At 42.4% G+C, this 14621-nt stretch overlaps 1 protein-coding gene across 2 annotated transcripts in view; it reads left to right on the forward strand.

Moving 5' to 3' along the window:
* Positions 1-14621, forward strand: part of LOC129558547 (putative adhesion G protein-coupled receptor E4P) — a 35271-nt gene that overhangs the window by 12993 nt on the left and 7657 nt on the right. For both annotated transcript variants that reach the window (XM_055429772.2, XM_088838938.1), the window contains 8 exons: positions 338-445; positions 4477-4661; positions 5229-5396; positions 7414-7608; positions 9684-9919; positions 11627-11693; positions 12263-12354; positions 13193-13373. In XM_055429772.2, the coding sequence (XP_055285747.2) occupies positions 338-445; positions 4477-4661; positions 5229-5396; positions 7414-7608; positions 9684-9919; positions 11627-11693; positions 12263-12354; positions 13193-13373 (1232 nt within the window). The remainder of the gene's footprint in view (positions 1-337; positions 446-4476; positions 4662-5228; positions 5397-7413; positions 7609-9683; positions 9920-11626; positions 11694-12262; positions 12355-13192; positions 13374-14621) is intronic.

Genomic DNA, 14621 nt, shown 5'->3' on the forward strand with positions numbered 1-14621 from the left:
GTTCTCCTTTCCCCAGGCACCCCATTACACATTGTTTAAAGAAAAATTTTCCCTTTAAATACTCTATGGTAAAGGCTGAGCTTGCCTATTTTAGTTCCAGCTCTGGGAAGCATGACAGTCTTTTCTCTTCCCCTGAGTTGTGTTACCCATGTATGTTGCCTATATTTGCAACATTTCTTCTCCACCAGTCAGAAATGTTAGGGGAGGACCAAATGGTCTACTTTGCATGCAGTAAATAAAATGACTAGTAATGGATCTGTCAAAGAAGGGAGTTTTTAGCAAGTTTTTTAGGCATGAGAACTGAGCAAAGCAGGACTCACTTTCCTAATGTTTCCAGTTTATGAAACAAAGATGTGCAATGAGACAAGTGAGAAGACTGTTCTAGAAGCTGGAAACAACACAATGGATATCGACTGCCCAAATGCTCTCAAAGGAACCACAAGAGGTACTGTGTCTAAGATGACCTATACTCTTGACCTATAACTTCTAGGCACTGTTGTCTCATTTCTAGGTGATGGAGCCAAGCTTCCAAAGCATTCAAGGTAAGAAGATTCTTCTGGCAGAATTAAAAGATCTGCCTTGACCACTAACCAGGCAATTTTGAGGACACAGTTTGTATGGACTTTGTGATACACACGGAGGTTCAAACAGGCATTCCTTGACTTAGCTCCTTAAAAGGGATGGGCTGGTGCATGCTCAATTTCATGTGCTGATCCAAAAAGCTTACTCTTTTTTAAAAAACTTTATTTTTTAAGTGAAGTCCCTGGTGGCTTAGCTGTAAAGAATCCACCTGCAATGTGGGAGATCTGGGTTCGATCCCTGGGTTGGGAAGATCCCCTGGAGAAGGAAAAGGCTATCCACTACAGTATTCTGGCCTGGAGAATTCCATGGACTGTATAGACCATGGGGTCACAAAGAGTCGGACATGACTGAGAGACTCATTTTCGTAGTTGATTTACAATGTCATGCCAGTCTCTGCTATATAGCGAAGTGACTCAGTTAATACACTTTCTTTTTTTAAAAAAATATTCTTTTCCATTATGGTTTATCACAGGATATAGAATATAGTTCCCTGTGTTATAACAGTGGAACCTTGTTGTCTACCTGTTCTGTATGTAATAGTTTATATCTACTCGCTCATCCCACACTCTCAGTCCTTCTCTCCCCCATCCCCCTCCCCTTTGGCAACCTCAAGTCTGTTCTCTGTGTCTGTGAGTCTGTTTCTGTTTTGTAGATAGGTTTGTTTGTGCCATATTTTAGATTCCACATATAAGTGGTATCATATGGCATATTTGTCTCTCTTTCTCACTTACTTCACTTAATATGATAATCTCTAGGTCCATCCATGTTACTGCAAATGGCACTATTTCATTCTTTTTTTTTTGGCTGAGTTATATTCCATTGTATGTACATACCACTCCTTCTTTACCTATTCCTCTGTTGATGAACATTTAGGCTGTTTCCATGCTTTGATTATTGTGAACACTGCTGCTATGAACATAGGGGTACATGTACCTTTTTGAATTATAGCTTTATCAGGAAATAGGCCCAAGAGTGGGATTGTTGGATCATATATTGGTTTTTTGAGGAACCGTCACACCATTTTCCACAGTGGCTGCACCAACTTACATTCCCACCAAATGTAGTGTAGAAGTGTTTCCTCAGAGAAGCTCACTCTTGATGATGGCACATGAGTCGCCTCAAACACTCTTTCCCTTGAGAAGCATTTTATAATTTCTTTGTTTAAAATAGTCACCCAGTCTTCTGCTAGCCTACAGGTTGGCAAACTTTTTTTGTAAGAACACAAGAGGATAAATATTTCTGGTTTTGAGGCCAGATGATTTTTGGTTTATCTACTCAGCTCTTGACATTGTAGTGTGAAAGCAGCCATAGATGATATGTGAATGAAGGGACATGGATGTGTGCCAATAAAACTTTATTTACAAAAACAGGTGGTAGGCTGGATTAGACCCCAGGCCATAATTTGACACCCCTGCCTTATTCTATCATTTTATTTAAGTCTCTGCATCACATCCACACTATGCAATCCTTTATAATTTATTTATCTGTTTGTTGTCTCTCTCTCCCACGACATCATCTCCCTGATGGCAGGGACTCTGCCCATTTTGTTCCCTGCTGTGTTGCAATGCCTGGAACACTGTCCAGTACACGGCAGATGCTCAGTAAACATGTGACAAATGAATGAATGCATGCATGCATGAAAAGAGTTTCAAAGAGAAAGACCCAGTTACCTTGGGAGAGGGAAGTACTTGTTCCGATGAATCCTCCAGAAAATTCCTGGCTACTGATTAATCTTCACTGTTTACTGCGAGCTGTAGAAGAGAGGAGGGAGAGGGGGAAACTTCTAAAAAATGAGTTGATTGTTATTATTTTTTCAACCATTCACTCCTTTTTAAATTTTATTGTTTTATGCATTTTTGGTCATGCGGGTCTTTGTTACTGCTCACGGGCTTTCTCTAGTTGCAGTGCTCCGTGTTTCTCACTGTGGTGGCTGCTCCTGCTGTGGAGCACAGGCTCCACAGGATGCATGGGCTTCAGCAGTTGTGATTCACGGGCTCTAGAGCACAGGCTCAGTAGTTGTGACTTAGTTGCTCTGCGGCATGTGGAATCTTCCAGGACCAGGGAGTAAGCCCATTCCCTCTGCACTGGCAGGTGATTCTTATCCACTGGACCACCAGAGAAATCCAGGTGATTTTTTAGATCGAGCGATATAGGTGGTAAGTGGTTTGGGGTAAAACTGGGATGGTGGCACATGACTGATTGCAGTTTAGGAAACTGTGCATTTAACTTCTATGACTTAAATTCTTCTAGCATGAAAAGGGAAAGGGAAGAGGGTGGGAGGGAGACAGAGAGAAAGAGAAAAAGAGAGAGAGGCTGAGAAAGAGAGGTAGGAGGAGTGAGTGAGGGAAGGATGAGAGAATAAATTAAATAGAATAGGCCATTCTGCATACTTTTCCATTAAATTAGGTACCCAAGAGTCAGCTTGAGATGGAAGGTGGGAATTATTTGGAATACTTTTTTAATTAAGTTTTACTGGAGTATAGTTGCTTTATAATGTTGGGGTTAGTTTCTACTATACAGCAGAGTGACTCAGTCATGTGTATACACATATCCCCTCTTTATTTGGATTTCCTCCCCATTTAGGTCAGCACAGAGCATTGAGCAGGGTTCCCTAGCTATACAGTAGGTTCCCATTAGTTATGCATTTTATACATAGTATTGACAGTATGGGGCTTCCCAGGTGCTGCCGTGCTTAAGAATTCACCCGCCAGTGCAGGAGGTGCAAGAGGTGTGGTTCAGTCCCTGGGTTGGGAAGATACCCTGGAGTAGGAAATGGCAACCTACTCCAGTGTTCTTGCCAGGAAAATTCCATGGACAGAGGAGCCTGGCGGGCTACAGTTCATAGGGCTGCAAAGAGTTGAACAAGACTGAGCAACTGAGCATATCACACTTCATATCACACATATCACACATCAACAGTGACATATGTCAATCCCAATCCCCCAGTTCATCCAGTGCCCCACTTCCCCCCTTGGTGTCCGTACATTTGTTGTCCAGATCTGTGTCTCTATCTCTTTTGCAAATAAGATCATCTGTACCATTTTTCTAGATTCCACATATGTGTGTTAATATATTTGTTTTTCTCTTTCTGGCTCACTTCGCTCAGTATGACAGTCTCTAGGTCCATCCACGTCGCAACTCTATTCCATTCTATAGTTGAGTAGTATTCCACTGTACATACACACCACATCTTCTCCACCCATTCCTTTGCTGATGAACATCTAGGTTGCCTCCGTCCCTTGGCCACCATAAACAGGGTACAGGAATGCATATGAGGGAATCATCATCTATCCAGAAACATTTGATTTCTTCATCCCAAATGAGTTCCAGGCTTCCCAGGCGGTGCTAGTGGTGAAGAACCTGCCCGCCAATGCAGGAGATGTAAGAGATGGGGGTTTGCTCCCTGGGTCGGAAAGATCCCCTGGAGAAGGAAATGGTAACTCACTCCAGTACTCTTGCCTGGAGAATCCCCTGGACAGAGGAGGCTGGCAGGTTACAGTCCATGGGGTTGCAGAGAATTGGACATGACTGAACACGCAGATGCACATGTGCATGCACACACAGACACACACACACACCTGGAGACAAACATCTTGCCTTATGATTCTCCTTTTGATGTCTAATGTTCACATATAAATATTTTACAACACATCGATAGAATATTTTGCACATATATCCCTTATAATGTGTGATATATTAGACTACATATTACATATACAGAATAGTAATCCCTAAGCCACATGTGATGTATTGATTGGGCAATGGAAAAGACTTCCAAGTGCAATTTTGACTTTATATAATATTTGCCTTATAACCCTCACACAGAACACTAATTTACCAATTCCCCAACCTCTAGATACCCTAGAAAACGTGACTTTTCTTCCATTTTCTCAGATAGGAGTGCAGTGATGCTTATCACTTATCGATCTCTTGGGAATGTTCTAAATGGATCCTTTTTCAGTGATAGAAGAGGGATAAAGGAAGTCAACCTGAACTCTCAAGTGATAAGTGGCTCCATTGGTGTGAAAGAAAAAGTTGATCTATCTAAACCTGTGTTCCTGACCTTCCAACATACTCAGGTGAGCAAAATCTAGGCTTTACCTTGAACAGGTGAATTATCAGAGTCCTGGCAGGAAACTGAATTCAACTCTAATCACTCAGCGTTAAAAGAACTAACAAATGTTGAGGCACTCAGAGATGGCAAATGTGGGACAGCTATTATCACATTTAAGCATAAAAAGGCAATGCAGAGGGGAAGCGGTGGGGCGATAAGCATTGCCCAGTAAAGGCTGCAGGTATACAGGAAAATTGTCCATTGGAGATGGAGGCAATTTGCAGCAGAAAAGCAGTACAGGAGAAATACCAGAGCTCCGTCTTCTCCGTCTCATCCGTTTCTCTCATTGGTCTTATCAATGACAAACAAGCTGGGGAAAGCAGTGTGTAACAGTCAGTCCCAGAGCTAACCAGAGACGGGCAGAATAAATGAAGAGCATACCCCACAGTGAAAGCAGGATATGCAACACTTCCCCACAAGCATTTCAGAATGTTTCCAATCCAGTTTCCAACCCAGCGCACCTCAATTAACCTATAAAGTTGAAATGATAAAAACCAGAAGGAGGTCCACTTTCATGCTCTTCTCTTTCCAGCCAGGTGGTGGGAGGAGAAAATATTTCTGTGTCTACTGGAAAGGATCAAAGGATGGGGGCAGCTGGTCAACGGAGGGCTGCACTCATTTGGGCAGCAATGATTCTCACACTCAATGCAAGTGCTCCCACCTTTCCAGCTTTGCTGTCCTCATGGCTCTTGCTCCCAAGGTACAACAATTTATGGTCCCTTACAGTGAACTTGATTGTGTCCAGGAAGACTCTCCAAGTCTCATGGAAAAAAAAAAAAACAACTCTGAGATAAGGAGTCAAGAACAAGTAGATTACTTGAGAGGTAATGCTAGGAAGCATCAGTAAGAGACTGGGAAATGGGAAAGAGACATAAGCCAATTAGAGAAGCCAGATGCCAGGTACCACTATGAGTAACTGGGCTTACTTCCCTCTGGGAGATTTTTGGAGTCAGGGTAGAAGACACACCTCAGAGTCATTCTAACTGAATGGTGAGAAAGCTGGGTTAATTATACACCACCTCACTTCAGTCATTTGTTGAAAGCTACATCATCGACTCAATGGATATGAATTTGAGCAAATTCTGGGAGATAGCAGAGGACAGAAGAGCCTGGCATGCTGCCGTCTATGGGGTTGCAAAGAGTCAGACAAGACTTAGCGACTTAACAACAACAACAACAACAACAACAACATCCAGGTAGTATTCATCCTCTTGACATGTCCATGGGCAGAGTGTGCTCAAGCTAGCAGAGAAAGCTCTCAATCATTGAAAAGTCAGTTGTCAGCCCCTACGGTGGAAAGGTCCATGGAGACCTTTTACTCTGCGACAAATAGAGGTAACCCCCATCGCCCTGTCACACCAGAACAAAGGCAACTGACCATCACCCATGTAAAAGCATAGACCCCTAAACTTCCCAGGTCCCAGCCATATCTCAGATAACTCAGATTTAAAGAAGTTTACCTAACTTGTTTCCCCATTTATTTTAAACTCCCATTTATTGAGCATTGACCGGAAGATAGCACCATATTTCTTATGTAAATGCATAACCTCATTTTGTTCATTTAACAGATTTATATATAAGTACCTTTGTTGTTGTTCAGTCACTAAGTCATGTCTGACTCTTTGAGACCCCATGGACTACAGCGCATCAGGCTCCTCTGTCCTCCACTATCTCCTGGAGTTTCCTCAAATTTATGTCCATTTATAATCAGTGATGTTATCTAACCAACTCAATGGGCATGAATTTGAGTAAACTATATGCCTGATGCCATTCCAGGCATTGTAGATACTGCAGAAAACAAAAGAGCCTTCATGAGATTATATTTGATTGCCATCTTGTCCAAAAGGATCACCACACGTGGTTATTGAACACTTAAAATGTGACTAGTATGACTGAAGAAACAAATTCTATTCCATTTGAATGTATTTAAATTAAGAAATAGTATAAAATATTTTCCCACTAAATACAACTTTGTTGTTTGGTAGGATCGCATTTTGCTTTCACTCTTTAAAATATAGCATTTGATTGAGATGCTTGGTAAGTGTTAAGTACACACTGGATTTCAAAGACTGAATATGGAGGAAAAAGAGTACCAACTATTTCATTAATAACTTCTACACTGAATGTAATTTGAACTGATTATATTTTTGTTATATCATTATATTAATTATCTGACATTTATTGAACTGATACTATTTTGAACATGTGTACCTGAGTGCTAAATTGCTTCAGTCGTGTCCGATTCTTTGTGAATGTAGCCTGTGAACTACAGCCCACCAGGCTCCTCTGACCGTGGGATTCTCCAGGCAAGAATACTTGAGTGGGTTGCCATGCCTGTCTCCAGGGGATCTTCCTGAGCCAGCAATTGAACCTGCCTGTTACATCTCCTGAATTGGCAGGCAGGTTCTTTACCACTTACACCACCTGGGAAGCCCAGTGTTTTGAACATGTACTATTAAATCAATTTGATTTGTTTCTTTAGACATTTTCAAAAATATGGCTACTAGAAAATTTAAAATTGTGCACATGGCTCATCTGTTTCTATTTGTCAACGCTGGTCTAACTGTGTGATAAACGCTATAACTGCCCATAATTTGAAGAGGGAATCACCAAGTCTCAGAGAGATTAAGTCATTTCTTTGGGAGCTGAACTGGAAAGCCCATTAGGAACATACCTATAGAGCTGGAATAATAGATTCCTCCTTTGGTGTCTCCTAGGAGGATCCCGTGCTGACCATGATCACCTACGTGGGGCTGAGCCTCTCTCTGCTCTGCCTCCTCCTGGCAGCCCTCACCTTCCTACTGTGTCGATCCATCCAGAGCCCCAGCACCTCCCTCCACCTGCAGCTCTCCATCTGCCTCTTCCTGGCCCACCTCCTCTTCCTCGTGGGGATTGATCAAACTGAACCTGAGGTAGGTGAATTAACATATTATTTATTTCATGGACAGGGAGGCCTGGCGTGCTGTGATTCATGGGGTCGCAAAGAGTCGGACACGACTGAGTGACTGAACCGAACTGAACTGAATTGAATCCAATCCAGCCACTTAGTTTGGAGGAAAGATGGGATGAGTGACGATAGACACCAATGATTGTGTAGGGTAAAAAGCAAGAGTTCCCATTTCATCTCTCTGTGCAATTTTAAACATGACCCATAATTTCTTTTTAAAAGTTTTATTTTTCTAATTGTAAGTATAGTTGATTTACAGTGCTGGGCCAATGACCATAATTTCTGAGGGGTTATTTAGCAAAATGTTTGAGTGTCAGACTGATAGTGTTAGTGAGGGTTACAATAGCTACTACAACATATAAACTATGAAATATCACAAGAGTAGTTCATTTTCCCCTGTGGGTCAGTAAAGGGTGAGTGAACAGGTATAAAGGGTATCTCTCCTCCAACCTCAGGCCATGGGAGGTTCTCTCATCTGCCATACACAGCTTCCAAGGTCATCCCAAGATTCTTTCCATTTTGACCAAGTGGAAAGAGAAAGAGCATGGTGAAGTCCTAGGAGAGGGGTTTATATGGACCTCTCAAATCCCATTGGCTAGAATCCAGTCACATGGTCAAGTCTAACTGCAAGGAGTGCTGGGAAATGTAGTCTCTGCTTGGTAAGTTGACAAACTGAGGGTGGATGGAGGCTTGGCATTTTGGTGGATGTGACTTTGCTGGTTTCTGCCATATGGCAAGCCACTCCAGTACTATTGCCTAGAAAATCCCATGGATGGAGAAGCCTGGTAGGCTGCAGTCCATGGGGTCGCTAAGGGTCAGACATGACTGAGCGACTTCACTTTCACACATTGGAGAAGGAAATGGCAACCCACTCCAGTGTTCTTGCCTGGAGAATCCCAGGGATGGGGGAGCCTAGTGGGTTTCCGTCTATGGGGTCACACAGAGTCGGACACAACTGAAGTGACTTAGCAGTAGCAGTAGCAGCCATACATTTCATAAATAAAATTTATTGGAACCATGATTTTTGATGTCTGAGAGCTAGAGAAGATGGATATCCCAGTTCAAGCAGAGAGAGCAAATTCTCCCTTTTTCCAACTTTCTCTTCTTTTCAGGCCCTTGACAAATTGGATGATGCCAATCCTCATTGGTGAGGGCCATCTTTGTTACTCAGTCTATTGATTCCAATGCTCATCTCTTCCAGAAACATCCTCACAGACATGCCCAGAAATAATATCTTATCAGTTATCTGGACATGCCCTAGCCCAGTCAGGCTGAAACATAAAATTAACCATCAAATCCTCCCCAAGGGCAAGGTCAATGGAGTATTGATTTGCTAACTCTTGTCTACTATGGATTTGAGTGCTGCTCCCACAGTGGCTCAGATTGTAAAGAATCTGCCAGCAATACAGCAGACCCAGGTTCAATCCTTGGGTTGGAAAGATCTCCTGGAGAAGAGCATGGCTACCAATCCAGTATTCTTGCCTGGGGAATTCCATGGACTGAGGAGCCTTGCAGGCTACTGTCGATGAGGTCACAAGAGCCGGACATGGAATGGGTGACTAACACTTTCACTTTTCACCCATGGCATTCATTTCTTGGCACTTCTGGCTTGCCCCAGGCATGAGATAGGCAGATTTCAATGATTGGTGACAGTCCCTAGAAGATGTGTTGCCCCTAAGCAAAATAGCACACGTGTAAGAATTAAAATTCCAGGCTAGCATGCAGGAAATAATAAGTGTTAAGATAATAATTTGACTTCCCAGGTGGTGCTAGTGGTAAAGAACCTGCCTGCCAATGCAAGAGACATAAGAGATGCAGGTTCGATCCCTGGGTGGGGAAGACCCCGTGGAGGAGGGCATGGCAACCCACTCCAGTATTCTTGCCTGGAGAATCCCATGGACAGAGGAGCCTGGTGGGCTACAGTCCATGGGGTTGCAAAGAGTCGGACCCGACTGAAGCGACCTGGCATGCACGCAGGCAAGGACATACTCAGGTACAGACCACACAGCTCCATGTTCCTAACTCTACTCTCCCCTCCAGGTGCTGTGCAAGGTCATCGCAGGTGTACTGCATTACCTCTACCTGGCCGCCTTCACCTGGATGCTCCTCGAAGGGCTGCACCTCTTCCTCACTGTCAGGAACCTCAAGGTGGCCAACTACACCAGCACAGGCAGATTCAAGAAGAGGTTCATGTACCCTGTAGGCTACGGGGTCCCAGCTCTGATTGTGGCTGTATCGGCAACAGTAGGATACAAGAATTATGGAACGTATACTCAGTAAGCATGATGAGTGCATTCGTGGTGGAAATGGTGTCCATTACCAATACAAAATCTGAAACAGTGGGGTAGAGAGGGGCTGGCAAACTTTCTATTAAAAAAAAGAAAAACAACAGATGGTAACTATTATTGTTTTGCAAGCCATATGGTCTTTTTGGAAATTACTCAACATGGCCCCTGTAGTGTTATAGACAATTTGTAAATTAATGGATGTGATTGTGTTTAAATAAAACTTTATTTACAAAAACAAAGAGTGGACCAGATTTGGCCTGTGGGCCATAGTTGTAACCCTTGGAATAGAATCAAGTATGGGAGATTTTCTGCCTACTAAGTATTGGTAATTGCTTACTTTTACCAGTTTCATATTGCCATGTCCTCTTTCAGAATAAATTATATTGGTAAATTATACTATTTTGCAAATATAAGCTATGACAGAATACAAAGTATTGGGCATTAGAGTGCTAGGTACATGAAATATGCTTGATTATTAGTGTTGATAGTTTTTGTAGCTGAAAATTATTACTTTTACTCTCTTATTTTAGCAATCATTATTATTAGAATCCACCTGCAATATGGAGACCTGGGTTCAATTCCTGGGTTGGGAAGATCCCCTGGAGGAGGGCATGGCAACCCACTTCAGGATTCTTGATTGGAGAATTTCATGGACAGAGGAGTTTGGTGGGCTACAGTCCCTGGGGTTGCAGAGTCAGTCATGACTGAGCAACTAAGCACAGCACATTATTAGAATACATTTATTGGGATTCCCTGGTAGCTCAGTTGGTAAAGAATCTACATGCAATGCAGGAGATCCTGGTTCGATTCCTGGGTCAGGAAGATTCACTGGACAAGGGAACGGCTACCCACTCCAGTATTCTGGCCTGAAGAATTCCATGGACTCTATAGTCCATGGGGTTGCAAAGATGCAGATAAGGCTTTCAATTTTCATTTTCACATGGTATTAGAGTACATTATTAGCTACATTCATTGATCTTTAATTCTGTCAGGAAATGTATTAAAAATATATGCACATTATCTCATTTAATCTTTACTATGAGTTTGAGTGAACTCCGGGAGTTGGTGATGGACAGGGAGGCCTGGCCTGCTGTGATTCATGGGGTCGCGGAGAGTCGGACATGACTGAGCGACTGAACTGAACTGAACTGAATGAGATCTATATGATGAAAACTTTGATAAAAGAAATCAAAGTAAATTCAAATAAATGAAGTGATAGTCCATGTTCATGGACAGGAAGACTCAATATTGTCAAGAAGTCAGCTTTTTCCAACTTGATCTGTAGATTGAATGTATTCCCAACGAAAATCCCAGAAAATTATTTTGTGGATATTGACAATCTGGTTCTGATGTTTATAGGGAGCGGCAAATGACCCAGAATAGCTAACACAATATTGAAGGAGAAAAGCAAAGTCAGAGGACTGATAATACCATCTGACTTCAAGACTTGGTATATAGTCACAGTAATTACTTAATCTTTTCAACACTTCGGTTGGCCCCACTTTACACTTGGGAAACTGAGGTTCAAAGCATGCAGTTTGCAAGAGATGAGGATCCATGTTTAATTCCATCTAAGGTTCAGATCTGAACTAAACAGGTATGGACACTGCTCAGATGTTGCTACAGCGGCCCGAATTCAAGTCCTTTGCTTTCTCCTAAGAAATCAGCAGCTAATGCTTATCTTTCTCTCAACAGCTGCTGGCTCAAACTTGATAAAGTGTTTATCTGGAGCTTCATGGGGCCAGTAGGACTCATTATCTTGGTAGGTGACCGGCCATTGATATTTATTGGCCGAACACAGAGTGTGTTTCTTATCTGTTAAAGTGGAAATGAGATGTGATAAGGAAATATAGCCTAATGTGACCAACCCTTCTTGCTGGAAATATTGTCTTCAGATGTCTTTCCTCAGCATCCCCCAGCTTTCTGGTTCCTCTGATATAACATAACCCTCTGCTGGGAATTCTTTTTAAAAATCCAGTATTTGTTCATTTGACAAACCTTTAGAAAATATTCACTCTGGATAGAACATTTTTCTGTTTGCCAAGAAATTCTTGATTACATCCATCATCCTGGTATAGATGTGAATAGCATTCTTTCACTTTTAAAGTGTCCTGGCTTGAATGATAAATTATATAGTCATGCTAATGCAGCCATCAGATGCTATGGGTTCTATAGTCCATGTTGTATAAAAGTCCAGAGCCTATGTGCATATCACCACCCTTATAAAGTCTATATCTTTTGGGAAAAGATTCTTAGGTCTACCTCAAGTTGGGTTGCATGACATAGCTTCAAAAGACAGTTCCAAGTCAATTTTCCATTCTGTTTCCACAGATAAACTTGGTGTTCTACTTCCAAGTTCTGTGGATTTTGAGAAGCAAACTTTCCTCCCTTAATAAAGACGTTTCCACCATTCAGAACACCAGGTAAGAATGCATACCAGAATTAGAGGTACCCATAGATTTTTTTCCTATAGGACCACATTTTTTAGGACCACCCATACAAAAATAGGGTATAAAACTTCCAGGTAAAAGACTTTGCAGAGGAATAATTTTCAAAAGTGAGAAAATGCATTATTCTCAGAGGTCATAAATGTCAGCTTTTCCATTGCTTCTGTGCAGAAATGTTCATCAGTACCATCTTCTTAGATTGCACGTATGCATTAGTATGAGATACTTGTTTTTCTCTTTCTGACTTACTTCACTCTGTATAAAAGGATCTAGGTTCATGGAGACGCAGACACAGAGAATAGACTTGTGGACACAGCCAGGGAAGGAGAGAGTGGGACGAATAGAAAAAGTAGCATTGAAACAGATACATTACCATATGTAAAATAGCCAGTGGGAATTTGCTATGTGATGGAGGGATCTCAAATCTGGCACCCTGTGACAACCTAGAAGGGAGGGATGAGGTGGGAGGTCTGAGGGAGGTTGAAGAGGGAGGGAGGGTTCCCTATGGCTGATTCACATTGATGTGTGGTAGAAACCAATACAATATCATAAAGCAATTATCTTCCTATTAAAAATAAATTTTAAAAACTAGTTTTAATTTCAAAAGAAAAACAAACTGGGCTCTGCCTGCTTCAGGTTCCATGACTTCAAGGAAGACACTTTGCCACATGAGCTTCTCGTGAGGTTTAACTCAGGCAATGCATGAGAGGGCTTCCCCGACGGCACTAGTGGTAAAGAACCTGCTTAAAGCCTTTAGTGCCGTGCACACCATGCAGTGATAAATGAGAGGTATTACTCTTTATTCCTTTTTCAGAGTCATGACATTTAAAGCCATCTCTCAGCTGTTTATCCTGGGATGTTCTTGGGGTCTTGGTTTTTTCTTGGTTGAAGAAGTTGGGAAGACCATTGGATCAATCATTGCCTACATGTTCACCATCATCAATGTCCTACAGGGGACTTTGCTTTTTGTGGTACACTGTCTTCTTAATCGCCAGGTAAGGCAAATCATTTTGAGTCTTGTAAGGTCAAAACGGCTTGATAGTGTTAGGTGAAAATAACTCAGACACCAAATAGGTGGTGTAACAGGCTTTAATGGCGAGGCGCCCCCAGGTGGGGTTCCCAGACCCAACAGAGCAAGGTCGAGGAAGTCCGCTCGCGAACAAAGACAAAGAGCAACTTATATAGCTTCACAGGAAGGAGTAGTGAAATTTGTTTGGTTTGGAATGGTGGTCTCTCATAGGTCAATTAGTCGAGGTGGCAAAACCGGGTTGGTCGCTTGGGAGGTTAGGAGGGGGGGTTGATTTCTATCAAGAGCTGTTACATCAGAGACTTCCCAGTGGCGGGGAAGGAATGAGGAAGTACAATAGTCAGAGTCCGGCGGGACTTTTTCCCGCCGGCAGGAAAGGAAAGGGAGAAGGAGAAGCCAAGATGGCCACCGGGGTCCGGCCTTACAAGTCTCACCTGCTTAATCTGAAAGTCTTGTTGAATTGTTGTTCATATCCTCGCCCTTCTCTGACCTTGTGAAAGTTGCTTAGTCGTGTCTGACTCTTCGCAACCCCATGGACTGTACTCCATGGGATTCTCCAGGCCAGAATACTGGAGCGGGTAGCCATTCCCTTCTCCAGGGATCTTCCCAACCCAGAGATCAAACTCAGGTCCCCCACATTGCAGGCAGATTCTTTACCATCTGAGCCACCAGAGAAGCCCTGGAATGGGTAGCCGTTCCCTTCTCCAGGGGATCTTCTCTCTGACCTTATATATTTATAATTTTGGAGTTGCCTTGATTCTAGGAAGAGGATTTAGGTGCTTCTTGGGTAAACCATGTGCTCTGAGTCTCATCCATTCATCATTCCAATCTGGACCTGCCATATGGAAAAAAAAGATTGTTAGTATAGTTATTAATAACTTCTTTTTAAGTAAACTTTTTATTTTGGAATAATTTTAGAAGTATAAAAAAGTTGCATGCATTTGTCTGCTGGTGACTGCCATAAAAAATACCATAGACAGAGTGATCTGGTCAATAGAAATTTATCTTCTCACAGTTCGGGAGACCAGATGCCTAATATCAGGATGCCAGTATGTTTGGGTTCTGAAGAGGACTCTCTTCTTGGTAGATGGTCACTGTCGGAGTGAATAGGAGTGAGAATGAGTTTTCAGGTCTCTTCTTATAAGGGTGTTGTTAATCCTATTGAACGGGGACTCGGTGCTTATGACCTCATGCATGCTAAGTTGGTTCAGTCATG

The sequence above is a fragment of the Moschus berezovskii genome, chromosome 8 (assembly GCF_049115385.1).
Source record: "Moschus berezovskii isolate FMDL1 chromosome 8, NW_MosBer_1.0, whole genome shotgun sequence".
Taxonomy (NCBI): Eukaryota; Metazoa; Chordata; class Mammalia; order Artiodactyla; family Moschidae; genus Moschus; species Moschus berezovskii.